General features: G+C 50.1%; 1 protein-coding gene across 8 annotated transcripts in view; it reads right to left on the bottom strand.

The window, feature by feature from the left end:
- Window positions 1–8169: 8169 nt before the first annotated feature.
- SLC25A37 (solute carrier family 25 member 37) overlaps window positions 8170–20803 on the bottom strand; it is a 40062-nt gene continuing 27428 nt past the window's right edge. For 4 of the 8 annotated variants that reach the window (XM_049631581.1, XM_049631583.1, XM_049631584.1 and 1 more), the window contains 3 exons: window positions 13516–13744; window positions 11416–11472; window positions 8170–9355 (listed from right to left, as the gene is read on the bottom strand). In XM_049631581.1, the coding sequence (XP_049487538.1) occupies window positions 8835–9355; window positions 11416–11472; window positions 13516–13744 (807 nt within the window). In that variant the 3' untranslated portion in view covers window positions 8170–8834. The other 4 variants (XM_049631585.1, XM_049631587.1, XM_049631586.1 and 1 more) reach the window with 4 other exon arrangements.

Here is a 20803-nt window from a genome sequence, read left to right as displayed (position 1 = left end):
ATTTAACCAGATTAAGAGATGAGGTCATACACATACAAGTGCCTGAAGATTGTGAATTGACCATAAAGTTTCACTATTATGGACGTAAACTAAACCATGAATAGGATCATTGGAAATGCTAGAAAATAAGCAAGAACCAAAGGAAGCTGTTGGCACTTGGGTCTTACCAGCTTCTAGGCTGGTGATGTTTTTTCAGTCTTGGGCCCAAGGCAACTGAACAAAAAGGACATTGCCTTCAATCCTTGGGTATTTTTGTTGCCTGGGACTCTCATGATTGGAAGTACATACCATAAAGCGGTACTCCTTAAAACCTCGTGAAGCCCAGTGCTACACAAAATTAGGGCATTATGGGTTTTTCAGTAAAGTTTGTACATTATTTTATTACAAATATTACATTTGTAATATTACAATTAGGGAAAGGGAGAGAATTTGCTGAAATATTTCACTCATGTGGTTACATTAAGCTCAGAATATGAATCTTGGGATAATATTTGTCCCCTGTCAACCTAAGCTAAAGGCATCCACCAAGAAAATATTCTCACTATTCAGCAGAAAGCCGGAATCCACTTCCACAAATCCATAGACAGATGAGAGCATATGTTCACAGTATTACTCTTCATTTCTTCTTCTTAAGCTACCTCTTCCCTAAAGGCAGCCACCACAAGGGCCAGTATGACAATAATGAGGAACCCAGATATCCACGGTGCCTCCCTCTGTGGCTCTGGGCCTCATGAAGCTTCAGCTACGTTCTGCTTCATTCAGGAAGAGCTTTCAGCAGTGAGTCCTTCACAACAAGAGAAATTAATGAGGACTCGAAAGCAATGACAGGCTTCAATGGCCATGGGTCAAGGACAAAAAACACTGCCAGTATCATCTGGATTTATATTTTTTCTTCTCATAGAGGAGTTTCAGTAAACAGTGAACACAGGCTGGGCTGTCCCTCCTACCATGGCACATGTGTTCTCTTAGCCCATGGTTCCCCCCAGGTTCCCCACCAACAATGGAAAACGCAAGGTCATGACTGCCACGGGTAAATAAGAACATAAGCAAAGAGCTTCCTTACGAAGCTTTGTCAACAGAAACCTGGAATTCTCAAGTGTCACCTCACATCCACATGTTCACCAAAGAAAGCACACATGTTCTCCCAAATAATATTACTTTTAGGAGGCAAGGCTAGAAAAGTAAGCTTGGAATTATTCTCAAATTGTATACACATACTGGGGGGTCCGAATTGTAAGTGTCTGGCTGGAGACCCTTCATGAATTTTCCTTCCTTCCCACTAAACTACTAGGATAGCCCGAATGTTCTGCAAATCATTTAACTTCTTGATAGATATCCAATTTGTTTCCAGCTTTTGACTTTCATGAATAATCCTGGGAAGTGCATTTTAGTGTCCTTCTCTGCTTATCACCTTGGGAGGCTACTGGAATTTTTTTTTTTTTTACATTTACTCATTTTTGAGAGACGGAGACAAAGCATGAGTTGGGGAGGGGCAGAAAGAGAGGGAGACACAGAATCCGATGCAGCCTCCAGGCTCTGAGCTGTCAGTATAGAACTGACTCGAGGCTCGAACTCATGATATGAGATCATGACTGGAGCTGAAGTCGGATGCTCAGCTGACTGAGCCACCCAGGTGCCCCATGGCTACTGGAATATTATGGCAGATACATTAGGAACGGCGGTGGGAGGGAAAGCAGCTGAACTGCAAAGGTGGGGTTTAGAAGGGAACCAGAAAAGGCAAAAGTAAGGAGGGGAAAACAAACCAAGGACAAAGAGAACAAGAGCAAGGAGAAAAATCTGGGAATTTTTAAAAATGGTTTTAGCTATTTTCACATTACAAAGAAGCAGGTAGAACCGATGACCCCTCCCCCTTCTTGGAAGCCTCACCTCTTGGCAACCTTCATCATGTTCTGACCACTCCAGTGTCTCCCAGTTCCTATTTCTCTCATGATTACATTTATTTTTTTTAATGTTTTATTTTTGAGAAAAAGAGTGCAAGCCGGGGAGGGGCAGAGACGGGGGAGGGACAGAGGATCTAAAGTGGGCTCCGTGCTGACAGCAGTGAGCGTGATGTGGGGCTCGAACTCCCAAACTGTGAGATCATGACCTGAACCAAAGTCGGACGCTCAACCAATGGAGCCACCCAGGTGCCCCTATTTCTCTCATCATTAAATATGAGCATTCCACAATGTTCTTGTTCTCTCTCCGGGCTCTCATCTGTGTGCATGGCTTCTTCAGCCATCATACCCCTTCAGGTAATGGTCGAATCCTTAGCCCCGGTTCCAATTTTTCTCCTGAGCACTGTAATTAATTCTGAGTAGGTATCTCCACCTCCGATGTCCCACAGGCCTTCCAAACTCAACAGGACTTCAGAAGCTTGCTAAATACAATTAACAATGATGGCTGCTCTTATGCAGAATGGGGGAAATGTTAGTTTGGGGGGCTACGGAGACAAGAGTGAATGAACAGCAGTCTCAGTTCTCATGGGGCACCCATTCCGGACAGACGGTAACAAAAGTGCAAAGTGAGGTAGGCCCCAGCGCTCTAGGCCAGGTGCTGATGAGAAAGAGAGAGATCACACTTGATACAAGAATCAGGATGGACCTCAATGGGGTAGTAAGTGCCATCTTCAGGGCACCTTAAAGATAGGACTTGGATGGGCAGAGAAGGGAAGTGGGGAAGAAGCAGGAGAGGGAGGAGGACACTCCAATGAGAACAAAGTTCTGGAAACACTGACCTGTTCAGGAGATTGAGACCTAGGATCTCAAACATCCATCCTGCTCTCCTATCCCGTTTCTCTTTACTCCTTTACACAGGAAGCTAAATCGGACACTGGCATATGTTGGGGAGCCTATTCTTAAGTTCAACAGGCCACAGGGAACCCTCAAAGGTTTTGAGCAAGTGAGTAGCATGGTAAGCCTCTGGCAGCAGGAGAAAGGAGTCTCTTGGGGCTGGGGAACAAGTACTAAGATCTGAGAGATCTCCAGTAGGCAGCTGGACATTGGGATCTGGAGTTCAGGAGAGAAGTCGGGGTGCTATATCCCATATCTGGGAGTCATCTTTCCAGAGGGCCCAGCTGAAGCCGTGAAAGCAGGCCAGCACCAAACAGGGATGGAGAGACAGGAGGCCCAAAGGCAGAAGCTTCCCGAGTAGCCATCCCTAGGTGGCCCAGAAAGGAACTGAAGCTAGTAAGGGGAGCCAGAGATGCTAGTAAAGGTGGGTGGCCGGGAGGAAGGCAGGGAAACAGAAGCCAAGAGAGGGAAGCTAAAGAAGCAGCTGTTAGCCAAGAGCTCGGAGCTCCGGTGTGGCGCATGCCCAAGGAGAAGCAGGACTAGGAGGGCCGGATGGATGTCGAGACAAGGCACCAGCTCGGCCACCACCTGATATTTCTCCCAGCCAGTTCTCCCTCTCGACACCACCCCTGCTCTCAGACAGCAAGTCCTCGTTCTCATCTTGCCCTACAGTCATGCACCTCCCAAGCCCCTCTGATTCCACACTTACCCTCTCATCAGCTGCGCACACTCTGTCCCAGTCGCCCTTGCCTTTTCCCTTCACTATCCCTCTTCTGGGCAATTTCACGGTGGCACCAAAGCGACCGTCTCCTGGCCTCCCCAGTATTCCTTCTCCACTCCATCCTCTCCACTTCCTCCAGATGACTCTTCCTAAAGCCGAGCTCATGGTGTCCTCTGCTCCAAGACCCTTCGTGGCTCCCCGTTACCTACTGACGAAAGGTCAAAGCTGACGGCAGTCAAAGCTCCTATTTGCAATTTACCACTAGGGCACCCTGCACAATGCTCAGATGGCTGCAAACTCAGCTGTTTTCCCTACTTGTCCTCATGATTCTTAAGCCACTCACCGCATTCTGCAATCGACCGAAGACAACTCTTCATTTCCCTGTGAGCAGTACTAGCACTCCCTGCTCCCGGAGGTCGTGTCTCTCTCTTGTACAACTCTGGGCTTGCGACATTCTTCTCTGTTTGTTCATTAAGGTCCCTCTTGTGGGTAGTACTGGCGTCTCTCCCGGAAGGGGCAGCTGACCAACTGGAGGCCACGGGAACTCAGACGGAAAGGAGACGTAGGCCCAGCAGGAAAGGGAACCCCCTTCCCTTCATGGCTTTCCTTGGGCTGGAGTGTGAGGAGCGTGGAGGTGCTGGAGAGGACTCCTGAGTGGTGAAGACGGCCTCTGCCACAGGAGGAAGCGAGGGGCCAGCACTAGAAGGCACGCAGGCTGAGCATGACAAGTTTATCTCCTTCCCTTCTCTTGGCACACGTTTACTAAAACACCTGCCACGTGCCAAGAGCTGCGTGCCAGCCGTGGTGGGCTGGGAAGAAAAAGCCCTGATTCATAGCATTTGCCTATTTCTGTGGCTAAACATTCCTACCATTGCCGATTTCAAGCTAGCAACGTGACAGTACCGAAGGCGAAGCTGGGAAGAAACGCACTGTACGTCACTGGTGGGGACACAGCCGTGAGTAAGAGGCTCAAGTAAGCCGCGGTTGTGGAGTCTGGTCTAACGGCATCTCGTTTCTGTTTTACTTCCACGTCTTCCCTTCTACTCTATGAGTTCAGGCCGGAGAGGGCGGAAGCCGCATCTCACGCTTGGCTATTTTCCCCACAGCACCAGGCACGGTGCCCTGCTCGAGGGACACACTGCAGACTGGGCGGCAGATGGACGTCGTGGGGCAGGGAGAGGATTGTCTGCCGAATGGATCCGCATGAGCTGCAAACGCATACCGGCCGTACCTGCCCCCTATCCCAGCGGAGTGCAATCACCCACCAGCCACGGGTGAACTTCGAGTTGGCCTTCGGTAAGATTACACAGCTGCAAGTTTATCTCACACCTTCTGCGCCCTGTGGCCCCTCTTCCCAGCTCCTGCACCCTTGGCCATGGCTGGTTCTCAGGCCTGCCCTCAGTTGGGACTCTCGTCCCTCGCCAAGGCCTTTGGTGGTGAGGCTGCGAGTAGGTTCCCTGACCTTGAAACCGTGTGAACAGTCAAGACGCATCCCTGGCTTTTCAAAGGGGTCTGAGACCTCTCTCCACTCTCTCCTACCTCCAGAAAGGGTTTAGTTCTCCGGCTTAACCTACGATGTGTAGGAACTACGTGTGGATTCTGGTCACTTTTGGGTCTTCCAGGAAGACGAGAGGTGGGGAGGTGCATGTATCAGGTACCCGGGCTGAGAGAGAGAGACAAAGAGAGACACACACATACCAGGTACAAGGGCAGAGAGAGAAACAGGCACACGCCAGGTACCAAGGTGGTGCATACCATGTTCTTGCAGCCTGTCACCCTCACACTCCCACACCAGGAAAGAAAACTGCCACCCTCTCCAGCATGGAGAGCAAAGCCAGAGGCAGCTCTTCGCCCTGGCCCCGACATCATAATGTGACCGTCCCTGGGCCAGCCAACGTGGTAATCTGTTTCCATTTCTCTTCTATTGCAATGTTTATTTATTTTTGAGAAAGAAACCCAAGATCCAAAGCAGGCTTCAGGATCTGAGCTGTCAGCACAGAGCTTGACGTGGGGCTCGAACCCACGAGCAGCGAGATGATGACCTGAGCTGAAGTTGGACGTTTAACCGACTGAGCCACCCAGCAACCCTGATCTGCCTCCATTTCTAAGCGAGCGGAAATGGCACTTTCTCTCACAGCCATGGGTCCAGTTTTTAATGAGCGGGGCTAGACGAGGCACCAGCCCCATGGATTAGGCTCCTTCTCTCCATCCATTCTCCTCTTTTTTCAATATTCCCACCACAGAGCCCACAACACTTCAAAGGTCAAGACTTTTATTTTCTCTAGCTCCAGTGTCACCACCGTAGCAGCAAGCCCGAAATATCCCCATGCATGAACGTACATTTGTCCCTGCTCCGAGGAGCTGGCAACACGTGCAGCAGAAACTCTGCTATCTCCTTCAGGCATTTAGGAAACGACACCTGCTCACTCTCACACATGGTGCATCTCACAGGTCAGAAGCAGCAGTACCTTCACCCACAACAGACACGACCATCCTTAAGTGAAGTTAAATAAAACCTTCCTAGCGTAACAATGGGTTGGAGATGCAGCATTAGGGGGACGTTGGAGGACAGGGCTTGGAGTAAGGCATCATCGTTAAAAAAAAAAAAAAAAAAAAAAAACAGAAACATAAACATAAAACACACAGAAGGATGCAGGCTAGTCAGTCGCTAGATTCGATCCAAAGGTAAGAAGACGTAGTCCTGGATTGAAGCTTTATAGCATCTGAAAAAAATCAACTTTTTAATTCTAAGATAACACTCTGGTCTACAAATGATTGCATCTCAAGTCACGTTCTGGGCTTTAGCGTTCACACCCGTGTGCACGCACAGTTATCGAGCACTGTACTCAAGTGGCATTGCCTGAGTACAATGTCCAAGCACAGGCCGTGATCACCTGAAGGTGGTCGTCACTGGGGTGCAGCGAGAACATTTTCCTATTTACTTCTCAATGTCAAAGTCACAGTCTGCACGGGGCAACAATACAAACTCTGGAGCCCAGGGCAAGAAGGAAAGTCAGTTCCTGCAAAATGCAGCCCACTTATATTTGTTTAGTGCTTCACAACCTTCAAAACTCAGAAACATGGCTTATCCAGCCTCACAAAGACGCAGTGGGGAAGGCACCATTTCCTAGCCAATCCACGTGTACGGTGAGAGGACAGCCACGGGCCGACTTTCCAGCTCAGCCCCCAGAGCGCTCAAACTCCCTTCCTGCCTCTCCTTGCATCCCAAGGAGATCTCCTAGTGAGGGGAACAGTTTCTTTTCTGAATAACATCGAAAACAAAATCCTGCAAGAGATTAAAGAATATTTTGCAGCATATCTTACGTGGACAAAAAGTGGTTGGATAATTTAGAATTCTCTCTAGTTTTCTTCCTTTGGCAGAACTTAACAGTAACGCACAGCATGTTTAGTAGAGGATGTGAACACTTCCCACAGCACCGTGGTCTTCGTGGGCTTTTTGCACCCACAGGTGGGGCACAGGCTTGCTGCAGCTGGTTTCCAACTGGTGTGGGGTGGGGGAGGGGGGATGGCTAACTCCAAAGTGGACAGGTCAGCAGCGGGGCCCTCCCAGGCTGGGAACACAGTCCTGTTCATGGGGCACAAGTGGGAGCTCCCTGACAGGGCACTCCCCTGTCCCTGACCTCAAAATTACCCCTGGAGGCAGTGTGCAGCGTCTCCAGAGGAAAACTGTCCCTGACTTCTCGGCAGGAATAAGAGCCTCCAAAGGGGCCTCGGTCTGAGCCTCAGCGAGATGCACTACGAAGGTGAGGGGCAACAGGGTGAAGGCTGAACATACACGTGCCTCCTGCTCATTTTTAAAGGGCTCTACAAGGCAATTGCAGTCTTCCCTTGGAGAGGGCTGGCAAAGGGCGTGGGTGCAGGAAACAAGGTTGCACTTTCTTAGTGATAATCTGGCTCAGATGCGCCATTTCAGAAAACAAGGCAGTGAGACCTCGAGTTCTCAGCTGATGCAGACTAAATGAGGCTGAAGATAGTTCTAGAGAGGCATCTTGACTTGTGCATTAGATTCCGGGCCTCACTTCAGCAGCTGGGCTCAGCCCGAGCGCCTGGCCTCTGTCACTGTGAGGTGAGAGGCTCTGTGACAGGTGAACTAAGGGTGGCGGAGGGATGAGCAAATACCATAGACATACTTGCAATGTTTTTAAAAATCCCTAAAATGGCACCAGGAAGCAGATTTAGCCAACACACACACAGACAAGAGTATCTGAAGTGCCAGTTAAAGGCTGAAGCAGAAAGAAGTCCCAGGAATAGGGGGTAGGATTTATCCCAGCTGCCCGCCCAACAAGTAAAACGTTGGCATTTCAAGAGCTACCGAGTGCTGGCCCAGAGAGGCGTTCCCGTCACTCACCACAAGGAAGGGAATGGTCTCAGTAGGTGTTAAGACTAGTCATCCTAACCCTACTGGGGACCACGGACCTCCAGTGTGACCGTGCCACATTATATATGTGCCACCATTATATACGCATGCGTGCGTGCATACAGCAAGACAAAGTGCCCCAGGGCCAGATCTTTGGTCCTGGAATTTTTAGCACCAAGGTGACTGACTGAACAAAAGGAGAAAAAAAAAAAAGTAGCTGGAAGTAATAGCTCATGATTTCATTTTCCACGTACCTTTTTCCCCCATGAAAAGAGAAATTCAAAATATAAACTTTATTATTTTACATTCAAGTGAAACTTCCATCTGGGGGGCTCCGCACAATTTTAGGCCGCATTCAGCAATTTACCACTTTGGTGCCTTTTTAACTTAACCCGATGGAAGCCTTCAGCCCTCTATTTTTTTTAAAAACAGCTTCATAGTCCCAGCTGTAACACCTATCTGTACACACGCACAGGCACACACACAAATCCAAAAACGTCTACGTAGAAAAATAAAGGATAAACATTATCCACCTATTTTATACTGTGTGCTGGAACTTTTATATACAGAACTCTCTCTCTCTTTTTTTTCTTTAATGTTTTCAGTCACTGCACATTTTCTCCCCTCTCCTGCGAACTGCGAGCCTAGGGCAGGAGACTGCTACAGTGAGGCAGAAAAGCTACATTCTTGCCAGAGGAAGGGAGACAAAAAGCCATTTCTCGCTTCCCTTCCAGTCTTTCCCCACCTACCACCTCGGATGTCCCTGCGGACGGCCTTCCGGTAAGCGGCTGTCCCCTCCCTCTAAGGCATCAGGGGAGCGGAGGGCCCATCCTGCAAACACCCCGCCAAAATCAGCTCGGTGCGAGGACAAGGGAACAGAGGCAGGCAGGGAAAGCCTTTTAAAAATAAAAGATTCTGGAACCACTGCCCACAGCCCATTCCTTTAGTATGGAGTTCGATTCTCCAGCTTGTGCTTGGTGAGGAAGTACTTGAAGAACTCATAGACGGACCAGGAAATGGCAGTGGAGGGCATCTGGTAGATGACACGGGCCTGCATGCCCTTGAAGTAGCCGGGCAGGCCATTGAGCTGGTACACCATCCGGAAGGCGTTGGCCATGCCCGACAGCCGGCCGCTGATGTTGGCCAGGTTGAGGGCCATGTTCTCCTGCGTGTTGAGGAGGGTCTTGCAGACGTCCAGGGGGGTGGTGGCGGCTGCGGCGAGGGCCCCGGCCAGCCCGCCTGAGATGATGTGGGACTGCGGGTTGTAGCCCCGGTGAGGGTTGACCTGCTCCTGCAGGAACTCGTAGGTGATGAAGTGGATGGACTGGAAGGGAATATTCATGGTCAGCTGAGTGGTGTAGCTCCGGTAGAAGGCCCCCACGCCCTCGGTCCTCCACACCGTCCAGACGCAGCTGAGGGCCGACCGGTGTGGCGAGTTGTACATCTGCATGCGCTGCTTCACGACTGTGGTCGGGGCCGCGGGCAGGCAATGGGTTGGGATCGGCCCCACCCCAAGTCGCAGTGAAATGGGAAGCCAGGCCATAAAGAGAAACAAGCAAGTTTAGACACACTGGTAACAGGTCCCGGAGAGCTAGCACACACGCGGCCCCCAGCCTGAGGACCCAGAGCCAGCTCCGGGCACTCCCCGTTTCCAAAGGTGGCCCCAGGCCCCAGCGCCTGGTTTCTCCCGCCTGAATCCTGTTCAGGGTGGTCCCCAAACGAGGCAGCCACTTCAGACTAGATTCACTGATCTGATCCCCCCAGAGCCCGCGGGCCTCCAGCATCACACCCACCACAAAACCGAACCCTGCCCCCCGGCCTCTCCGCCCTCCTCCCTCCCGGCTGCTCCTGCGTCCTGTCCTTTATTCTCTGTATGTGGTCCGGACTCAGCGTTTCTAGCTTCTGTGTGTCACAGCGCTCTTGGAAGACACACTGGAATTATGTCAGCCCAAATTCAATGACAAAGTCCAGTGAAGACCCGGGCAGCTGCTTGTTCAAAGGATGAGGCCAATGAGGGCCAGCTGTGGTCCCTCAGGCCTAAGGGTCTGAATAGCCCCCCACGCACCACCAAATGCACACATACAGTGTGCTGGCTTTACTTTGAAAGAAATGAAGTCCTTAAACCATTATGTCAAAGAGGAGAGAGGGTGCTGAACCTCACTTGTTCCCCCTTTAAAAGTAGAAAGAAAACTCTTGCCGGGATGACATGGTCTAGTTAGCCGGTCACTGACCAGGTCCCTGTCCACACTGCCTTAAACACATAAAAACAGAAGCCCACCTCCCAGTCTGACCCATCAAGTCCCTGAAGGTCAGAACAAGGAGTCCCTGTCTGCCCCAGGCATGGGAGGCAGCAGAGAGCAAATAAGAAATTTCAACCTTAAGAGACAAAAACAGACAAACTCGGAACACAAGACGTGAAAGGCTGACATTTTACCTCTGATTTTTCCCTTCTGGCAAGGGACCATTTTCAGATGGGGGGAAAGGTGGAGAGACTCATACATGCCACACAGAGAACAGCCCAGCTGAGAAGTGGCCCAATACCAGGTCCCAAATCTCCTCGCTGTGCGGACCCGAGTCGGTAAGGGCTCAAGTCTCCACAGCTGACAACTGTTTCATAGTTTTATAGTGCTCCCAAAATTCAAAATAAAAAAAAGATAATGTGGGAGGAGTTGGCTAAGATGGCCAAAGGTTAATTCACGAGTGATGTGCACGTGGTCGTTCCTAACACTCTTCTCTCTACACTTGTGTTACGTTTCAAAGTGTCCATAATAATTCCAAATCTCTTTTAAAAAAGTAAATTGAACCAAAGCCCGCATGATGACCTTTGATGGGTTCCCCTTAAATTTGCCTAGGGTTAATAAAGGTTAACAAGGGCCAGAGGGTGTGTGTGTGTGTGTGTGTGTGCGCCCGCATGCACCTGTGCGCACGTGCACACATACACGTACACACAGGTTTTAGAGGAGTGCAAAAGGATCGCCCAGGGAGCTTGTTAAGACAGATTCTCTGGGGCGCCTGGGTGGCTCAGTCAGTTGAGGGCCTGACTTCAGCTCAGGTCATGATCTCACGGTTTGTGGGTTTGGGCCCCATGTCGGGCTCCGTGCTGACAGCTCAGAGCAGCAGCCTGGAGCCTGCTTCAGATTCTGTGTCTCCCCCTCTCTCCTCCTCCCCACCTCATGCTCTGTCGCTCTCTCTCAAACAAAATTTTTTAACTTAAAAAATTAAAAAAACAGACTCTGTCTATACCCCCAGAGATTCTGATTTAGCAGGTCTGGGATGGGACTAGAATTGGCATTCCTAACATGGTCCACGGATCACAGTCCCAGTAGCTCTGTTTAAGAGGAACACCATAGGCTCAAATGCTTGCCTCTTTTCAAGGCCTTTGCTAACATGGTAAAGAATTCTCCTACTTATTCTGACTGGAGGCTGGAAGTCCCCTTGCCCGACCTTCTGTCCCCACCACCACCTTTTTTTCCTGCCCCTTTGCACATCCCCTTCTGCCATTCCCTGGGACCATGAAGCATTACCTTCTGCTGGATTCATTACCGCATCGTGGAGCAGGGTGGCCATACTCCCAGCTATCCCTGCAAAACAAACTCCAGAAAATTACCCTCAGGGACCGGGTGTTCTGAGGAAGTTCCTGGAACCTACAATCAGATGGAACCCTGCACCGCTTTCTAAGAAGCAAAATCTACAACCAGCTCCACCCAGGTGAGCACAGACTCTTAAAGACATAAAGTAACGATCGAACTGTTGGGGGAAATGGGGAGAAGGTAACACAGGCACAGGTACCCACATTTTCATCTTGCAGATCTGTAGTCAATGCTCGGAAAGGCTAGACCCGCTGATGTTGGATGGTACCCGGAAACCACACTTCGTGGCTTTCTCCAGCGGAAAACTGTCCGGATTTTAATTCTCCCCTGTCCCTCACCTTTGTCTACAGACTAACTCCCTCTGCCCTTGAGCCGGAGCCATCAAAGAGAATGGTATTATGTACACAGCTAAGAGGGGAGAAGAAGTCAGAAAAGACATTTTTTAAAAAAAATCCTTAATCAAATCCAGGTGTTTTCAAGAAAACAGGCAGGGGAAGCAGGCATCAGGAAGATCTGCATGCGGCAGATTTCCAGGGTTAGTTGGCAAAGCGAGGACTTGCCTCAGGGACGACAGACCCCATCCGAGGCTCTCACCTGGCCTGGCTTCAAGAACCAGGCACTTCCCAAGTCTGATTGGGGCCTGGAACTTTGCTTTTGGCTCTGGGTTTCCTCCCCAGGCAGGTGCCACTGCCCAGCCAATTAAGACAAGCACCCAAAGGTGGGAGGAATGAGAAATAGCGGGATAACGCTTCAGAAATGCATACACAGCCCCCTTCCCCCTTCCGCCCACACTTACAATCACCACCAGAAAGGTCAAAATGCAACCACGGCATACGTCGCAGCGAAGCCGTAACAGCGCTGGGCAGAACTGTGTTGCATCAAACCACCGCCACGGGGCTCAGTGACCAAGGGACTAAACATTACACAAGGCAGTTGCAGCGGAAGTCGAACCCCAAGGCCACGGACCCAGGGACGGCATCAGTGTGGGGCCCTCAGTGCCTGTCTTAATAAATGCAACCAGGGGCCCATTTTTAAAAAGCGAAACGAATGTCTGCAAACCAGCGGGGGGGGGGGGGGGTTGTTATTACCAGGGTTTGCTGATGGGGCACTCTCAGTAGAACAAAACGAGAAGGGGAAAGGTTGGCCGCTGGTCACTCTACCTGTCCACTGTCGAAACACGAATTCTGTTAAAGTACACCTTAGGCTGCTCTCCGCAGTCCCCTTCCCCACCCAAACGAAACCCGACAAAAGCCAAACCCACAGGAGAGGTGAAAAGAGCCGCTGAGCTGGGCCCGGGAAAACACGGCTGTGTAGGAGCCCCGTGCCAACTCGAGCCCCCGCCCGCCTCTTGCCCTCAAAACAACAAAAAGAAAACTCCTCCTCCACAGAGATGCCACTGAGACCAACGGAAGAGAATGGGGGTGAAATTCCCAAATCCCCAGAAGCTTAAGGTGGGAAAGGTCGCCTGTGCTGCCGCAAATCCTTTGTCAGCCATAAAACTTCTTGACCTTTTAAAGCTTAGTTAGATCTTGACGTTGTAGAGACCTGTTGAACCAGTTTTTTAAATAGTCTCAAAGAAGCTGTCCAGATAACTTTTTTTTTTTTTTTTTGGAATCCAGTATTGAAAAGTTTTGTTTCTAGTCAGGGTTTTTTTTTTCCTAGATCTGATCATTAAGTGCTTTTGCGTGTTTAAAAAAAACAAAAAAAACAAAAAAAAAACAAAAAAAAACCAAAAAAAAAACCAAAACAAAATGGAAAAACCCACACAACAATGAAAACTGAAACACCTCTGTCACCGACTGCCCCCAGGCTTTAGAAAGCGAAGGAGGGGAACAGAAAAAGCGTGTGCATGTGTGTGTGCGTGTGTGCATGTGTTTGGGTGTGTGCGCACACACGACTCTAGAGTTCTTTATTCATAAGCAAGCATGGCGGAGATGAGGCGTCAGGCTGCTGGGTCACAGGGAGGAGAGCCCTGGGGAAGGGTCTGTTGAAGGAGAGAGCTCTCTAACTTCCACACAAACGCTTTCAAAATACCGTTGGCTAGGTGGCTGTTTCCTTGGTGGTGGAAAGCGGCATTTAAAGTCCTTTTCATGTTTTCGTAGCAGGCAAAATACATGGCGTGGGCCGGCCCCGCACCCATCACCATCACGTTGAGGCCTCGCAGGGGCCTCCAGAAGCCTTCAGTCCGAATGATTTTCTTGAGGGCTCCGTAGACGCTGGTGTACTGTGCTTTGGGATCTGGATTCAAACTCTGCATTCGTGTCTAGGGGAGGGCGAGAAAACAAAACGGTGGAAGTTAACAAGGACGGTGAAGAGGAAAAAGAAGACCCGGGGCGGGGAGAGTGAGAGAAAACGGCCCATTTTCAGAGTTCCACAGGATTTCTCGGCGAAGAACACACTTATTCCTTCCTTCCGCCTTCACATACACACGTGGATTTCGTTATGCCCAGCAAAGGGGGGAAATGGTTGGGGGGGCAGGATTGGGAAGAGGCAGATGGCAAGCTGTGTGACCCCTGAGGAATCCCTTAACCTCTCTGGGCCTCGGGACCCCCAATTAAAAAAAAAACCAAAAAACAAAAAACAGGATTCTGGCTAACGTCAAATGAAATCATGTATATGAAACCCTTAACTCAGAGACCTAGTCAAATGGAAGTATTATTATCCTGTGGTTCCCACTCTGGTCCTAAAGCCTGTGTCCTCACTTATCTGGGAACTCCATGGTCTGAATGCTCCTGCTGTTCAGCCCCAAACAGGAATCTCCCAGGGGCCCTCTGGGCTTCATCCCACATCTCCTCTAAATGCACTTCACATTTTGTCTTCTGAAGTTAGCACTTAAATATAAATGGTCTTGTTCATAATCTCTTCCTGTGTATAGCCTTGCCTCCTTGAGGCAGAAGCTCGGCTTTCCCCCATTTTTGTTATCCCTTCAGATTTCCTGGGCACTTGCGTAGGTGTGACAATTAATCTACACGTCCATGTAGCAAGACCACAGTACCCACACTGGCTCCAACTATAGCAAACAGTACTCTAGACGACGCTATGGAGGCATTTCTTAGGTGTGATTAACATTGAAACCATTAAATCAGACTGAGCAAAACAGATTACCCTCTGTAATATGGTGGGCCTCATCTAATCAGTTGAAAGCCCGAAGAAGAAAAAACAACCTGTTGTCCCCCAAGGAAGAAAGAATTCTGCCTCCAGAAAGTCTCTGGACTGGAGCTCTTCCCTGAATCTCCAGCTGGCCTGCCTTGCAGATTTCGATTCCCCAAGCCTCCATAATCACATGAGCCAATTCTTTCCACATACACACACACTCTCCCCACCATCGCTCTTATGGCTTGGTCTCTCTGGAGAACCCAGTATCTCCCAGGTGAAAGACCCACCCTGCCTGAGTCCTGCAAAAGCAACAAACAGCACGCCTTCCTCCACTCCCCTCAACACACACACAGCCTAGAGGAAAGGGTCTCCAGTCATTAGCATGGATATCCTTCTATCACACCAAGCAAAATCGTACCCAAACCTAACACGTAAAACTGAAGAATTTCTCTAACTGAGAATGGGGTGAAGGGCCCTGGGCCCATGTCTCAACTCCGAGGCAGAGACACCCCTACCTCCCCACCCAGCAACTCAAGGACTCAGAGGAACAGCGTGAAAACCAATGATCTAAATTAACACTCATATGTAGTATTTAAGAAACAAACGAAGGAACAAAGAAAAGAAAACCAGAGAAACAAAAAAACAGGCTCTTAACTATAAAGAACAAGCTGGTGTGTTCACCAGAGGGCAGGTGGGCGGAGGGATGGGCGAAGTAAGTGATGGGGATTAAGTGGTGCACTTATCGTGCTGGGCATTGAGTAATGTGTGGAAGGGGTGACTCATTATACGGTACACCTGAAACTAACATAACACTGTGTGTTAATTACACTTGGATTTTAAAACATAAATCAATAAAATTTTTATTTTAAAACTTAAAAATAGAAAAAATTTTCAAATTCATAGTAATTTTCAGATTTCACCAGCTTAATAAAAACCACAAAGAAAATGGGCACATCGTGGGCAACTTTTCATTTTGCCAAGAAAGGACATCAAACAGTAATGATGTGAGTGGCAATCACCACTGCCCTCTATTAGGATTATTCTCCACCAGAAAAGACATCTTTAATGCTTAAAGAAAACAGAAACAAAAACAAAGACTACCTCTAATCATAAAACTGTTCTTTAAATTAAATTTAGCTTTATCAAAAATGCACCACTTTAGCCCAGTGAAAATACCCCCTGGCCCAGCCAGAGCCGCTGCTGGACACTGGGGCCCACACTCCAGGGGAGTGCCGGGTGGGAATGGACGGGGTCAGTGTCCCTGTGCCTTTCTGTTTGTTTCCTATTCTGACATGTTCCCAAAAGTATCTGAAGAGGCTTAATGATGGAGGATACATGATAAGCAAACAAAAGCAGGGGAAGAAACACACACTTGTCAACCAAGAGGGCACCTGACTCGCAGGGGTGAATACTCCACCTGGCTCGGAATATGCAAAGCGTTTACTCCGGAGGGGGCAGCACTGCTTCTCCAAGGACAACACAGGTTATCTTTTAAATTCTATAAGACACTTGAAATCGCTCACGTTCTAGAGCAAAGAAAGCTTTGCATTCTCCCTGGCTTTTTCTTATCACTGCCCCTGATAAAAAGCTGGAGTACAATGCAGGAGGTGGTATAGAGAGAACAGGGATGGAATTCAGATTCTATCACTTCCGTGTGACCCTGGGCAAGATGGTTAACCTCTCCAAGCTTTAGTTTCCTCTTCTGACAGAATGGTTAAGAAAATTAGAGATCTAGGACCATCATTACTGTTAATAACAAAGGAGGCACCAAGAGGCTACGTAATACGATTCTAGTATATAACCTGCAGACGTCTAAGCTCCATGGAGGGGGGTGCTGCGTCTGTCTTACAGGATAACTACAACACCTATTCTGGTGTCTAACTCACACTGGGGGCCCAATAAATATTTGTTGAACAAATGGATGAACAAACAAATGTGTGCAAGTAAGGATACAAACTGGGGCAACAGGATATGTCGCTTATTTCACTTCCCCCTAAAACATGAGTAGCTTTCCTGGAGTTACCTTTTCCTGCTATCATCCGTTCCCTATTCCGTTTTTTTTTTCCTTTTTTAATTTTAGATGGGGGGGGGCAGCACAAGTTGGGGAGAGGGGCAGAGGGAGGACAGAGAGAAAGAGAAAGACAGAATGAATCCCAAGCAAGCGCCACACTCAGCGTGGAGCCCAACACATGGCTCGATCCCATGAACCCTGAAATCCTGAACTGAGTCAAAATCGAGTCAGACACTCAACCGACTGAGCCACCCAGGTGCTCCCATCCTTTCCCTATTGATAACAAGCCCTGATTTTGCTGCATTTCTCAAGCCCAGGTGTGATCTGTTGAGCCACAGGCAGACCAGAAGCAGCCAGTCCCAGGGGCCTGTCAATAAAGGGTGGCTCCTGTCACTCCCATACCCAGAGGAGAGGTCCTTGGGGATGGACTCTAGAAGTCCATTCTCCCCCTTCCCCCACCACCACTCCTAATTTCTGGCCTTGGGCAGCAAGGCTAGCCTATGGTGAAGCTCCTTGGGTCCTAGTGGGTAGCCCCTTATAAGCGGGGGTAGCAGTGTGAGAAACACACAGGACCCAGAGGGAGGAGCTGAGAGGCTGGATTCTGGGTTTGACACGGGCTCCAATGGGGCCAAGTGGCCTTGGCTATGGCATCTCATCTTCTGGTCCTCAGTGTCCTCAACTGGAAAATGCAGGACAGGGTCAGAATAGTGACTGATTACCAGAATCACCAGGAAATGTTTTAAAATGTCTTTCTGGGCACCACTCCAATACACTGATGCAAAACTTTTTTTTTTTAACTCCCCAGATGATTCTGATCATCACTCAGTTTGGAGAACCACTAAATAAAGGGCCCGCTCAACCCCAGCACTTTCTAGAAACATTCTGTGTCCCGCCTCGGTGGAAAGGCAGGCACTTGGGTTAAGTGAGGAGGGGGTGCGGGGCGCCTGGGTGGCTCGGTCGGTTAAGCCTCCGACTTCAGCTCAGGTCACGATCTCACGGTCCGTGAGTTCGAGTCCCGCGTCGGGCTTTGGGCTGATGGCTCAGAGCCTGGAGCCTGCTTCCGATTCTGTGTCTCCCTCTCTCTCTGTCCCTCCCCCGTTCATGCTCTGTCTCTCTCTGTCTCAAAAACAAATAAACGTTAAAAAAAATTTAAAAAAAAAAAAAGTGAGGAGGGGGTGGCTGGGGAGGCAGTGTGTACAGAGGGGAGCAGAGGCAGGAAGCTTCAGGGCCAGCCAATGTGACGTTGTTGGTCTGAACTCCAGCTCTGGGACCTCAAGCGGGTTCCTTAATGTTGGGGCGTGGAATAATCCTCCGGGGAGCTGTTGGCAGATGGGGTGAGGTAACTGTGGGAAAGACCCAGCCCAGGTTGGCAGGCAACCGTGACCGTCCCTTCTCCCATCCACCCTTTCCATACACGATGATGTCGGGAAGGTTCCTCCCTTACAAAGCCACTCACAGAGGCCAGCCCTCGTAGACTTACAAGGGAAATTCGAGGTTGATTTCTCCCCTCTCCCTTTTTAAGGGGGCGAGGCAGCTGAGGAAGCAGTACTGAACCAAAATGCACCACCCCCTGTGGAAAAGAAAAGGGCAACTGGGTATGTCTGCTCAAGCAGTAGACTTCTCTGTCCCCGGGGCCCAGGGGTCTACTCAAAAGGGTCACGTTTAATGACACATACTTGGGACAGAGACAAGTGGCCCCTGAGCATGGCGGAGGACCCGGTCAAGGCCTCTCTGGGCTCACCGTGGCCAAGTTCCGGGCCAGGGCCACCTCAGTCCTACGGCACCTTCATTTCTTCAACCTGCCCACAGGGAGAGCCCACCCTCGACGGGCACCAGGATGCAGAGAGGAAAAGCTGACGGGGAAGTCAATAACAAAGAATGCAAGGGACGCCTGGGGGTGGCTCAGTCGGTTAAACGTCTGACTTCGGCTTAGGTCACGATCTCACGGTTCGCAGGTTTGAGCCCCGTGTCGAGCTCTGTGCTGACAGCTCGGAGCCTGGAGCCTGCTTCGGATTCTGTGTCTCCCTCTCTCTCTCCCCTTCTCCCGCTCGTGTGCACCCCACCCCTCTCGAAAATAAACTTAAAAAAAATAACTAGGAACGTGGGAGATGAGGGGAGAATGACCCATACTGACTGTCCGGGTGCCACGAGGGAGCTCAGGGAAGAGGGAGGAGTGGCCAGCGTGCACCAGTATGGTCTCCGGAGCCCCCTCACAAGGGAGGCTGACGGAAGCCAAGGTGGCCAGGCAGTGGCCAGAGTGGGGGCGACCACCAGTGTAGACGCTCTTTCTTCTTCAGTGACTCTACTTGTAAAATGTACAACTGAGAGCCAGGTACTGTTTTAGCTTCCTGGGGACCAGAGGAGAAGTTGGGGGTGAGTGGAGACGACCCAAGCGCCCCTCGATGGATGGATGGATAAACAAGGGGTCCACACAGACAACGGAACAGGACTCAGCCTTAAAAGGGAAGGACATTCCTGACACTGGCTCCATTAATGCTGAGGGAAATAAGCCTCTCTCTCTCTCTCTCTCTCTCTCTCTCTCTCTCTCACACACACACACACACACACACACACACACACACACACACAAAATACTGTATGATTCCACATAACAGGAGGTACCTGGACTTGTCAAAACCATAGAAACAGAAAGTAGAATGGTGGTTGCCAGGGGCGGGGGGGGGGGGGGGGGAAGGGGGTTGTTCAACGGGCACAGCGTTTCACTTTTGCAAGATGTACACGCTTGTGCGAACGTACTTTAATGCCAGTGAACTGTATACGCTTAGAAATGGTCAGGATGGTACTTTCACTGCCTGTCACATGTGTTTCACCGCAATGTTGTCTTAAGTCAGGGTGTGAGGGTGGAGAGAAGGAAAACGAATGCTGTAGGATCCACAGAGAAAGGGCAGAGATTAAAAAAACGCAACCAAAACAAAGCAAGAAGACGGAGACGGAGAATTTCACCAACTGCCTTTCCTGCCCCGGGTTTCAGTTCCTGCTCAGGCCTGGCTGCGAGGTTCTCCCTTTCTTTATAATAAATCCCCATCCCGCGCATTTTAATTCTCCACACCCTTGGAAGTTCAGAATGCATATGAGCAGATTAAAGGCTCTGGGAAGTCCTTCAGGAAAGCGGCCAGTGGATTCTGTTCCGCAAGGCACTTCTTAAACGTTTGTCTTGGGCAACAGAAACCTTATCTCGCAGAATAACCAGTTCCATCTTGGGGAACACACGTTGAGAAAACAGCTGTAGCTGGCGGGGGCCCTGGAAGCAGGAAGCGCAGAGATCTGATCCGGGGGTCGGCAGGACCCCCGGGGGCCCAGGCCCAGAGTGGCTGGCAGGAGTACGGTGGAAGACAGGCCTGAGAGGGGAGCAGCAAGGAAAAAGAGTCCGATGAGCCTCTGGGCCTGTTACTCCAGCACCCCAGCCAGAAATCAGGAGACCCGGGTCTCTGGCCTGGTTCTGCCACTCACTGTGTGACCTGAGCAAGCCTCCCAGAGCTCTAGAAGGGCAATTCTAGATCAGACTCCATACCAATGACACAAAGTCTGTATTTGCATTAAACCGGCTCCATACGCTTCCGGAAAGGCCAGAATGGAGCGAGTCAAGCCCCTTGCCCCAACTACCCCCCTAATAAGACAAATCAGGACGAGCCTGCCTTGTTGGCCTGTTCTCTTCTTGAGAGGAGGCAGGTGGAGAGAGAGCGGAAAATGTGTGCTCTGCCCCAGGTGAACTCACAGGATCATATGACAGGAGCTGCAGGGGCCCTGGGCAGAGGGCACACGGAGCTCAGCACCTGCCTTTTCAGACAGGAAGCTGGCACCCAGCAAGAAAAGCGAAGGGGGCAAGCTGGGCCTGGCAGGGAGACCTCTGCCCTCCCTGGGTTTCCTGCAGAGGACGGCCCAACCCAAGGACCTGTAGCATCACTCGGCCACTGTCCTCCCACCTGCCCCGGATTCCAAGTCCTCCTTCCCACCTGCCCCAGATTCCGAGTCCTCCTTCCCACCTGCCCTGGATTCCAAGTCCTCCTTTCTCGGTATTTCTCAACAATAAAGAACAAGTGGGGGGCCCCTGGGGGGCTCAGGCGGTAGAGCATGTGACCCTTGATCTCAGGGTCCTGGGTTCAAGACCCACACTGGGCACAGAGCTTACTTTAACAAGAAAGAAAGAAAGAAAGAAAGAAAGAAAGAAAGAAAGAAAGAAAGAAAGAAAGAAAG

The sequence above is a fragment of the Panthera uncia genome, chromosome B1 (genome assembly GCF_023721935.1).
Source record: "Panthera uncia isolate 11264 chromosome B1, Puncia_PCG_1.0, whole genome shotgun sequence".
In the NCBI taxonomy this organism is placed as follows: Eukaryota; Metazoa; Chordata; class Mammalia; order Carnivora; family Felidae; genus Panthera; species Panthera uncia.
Note: the sequence above shows the minus strand (reverse complement) of the source record. Positions and strands in the feature narration are given on the sequence as shown.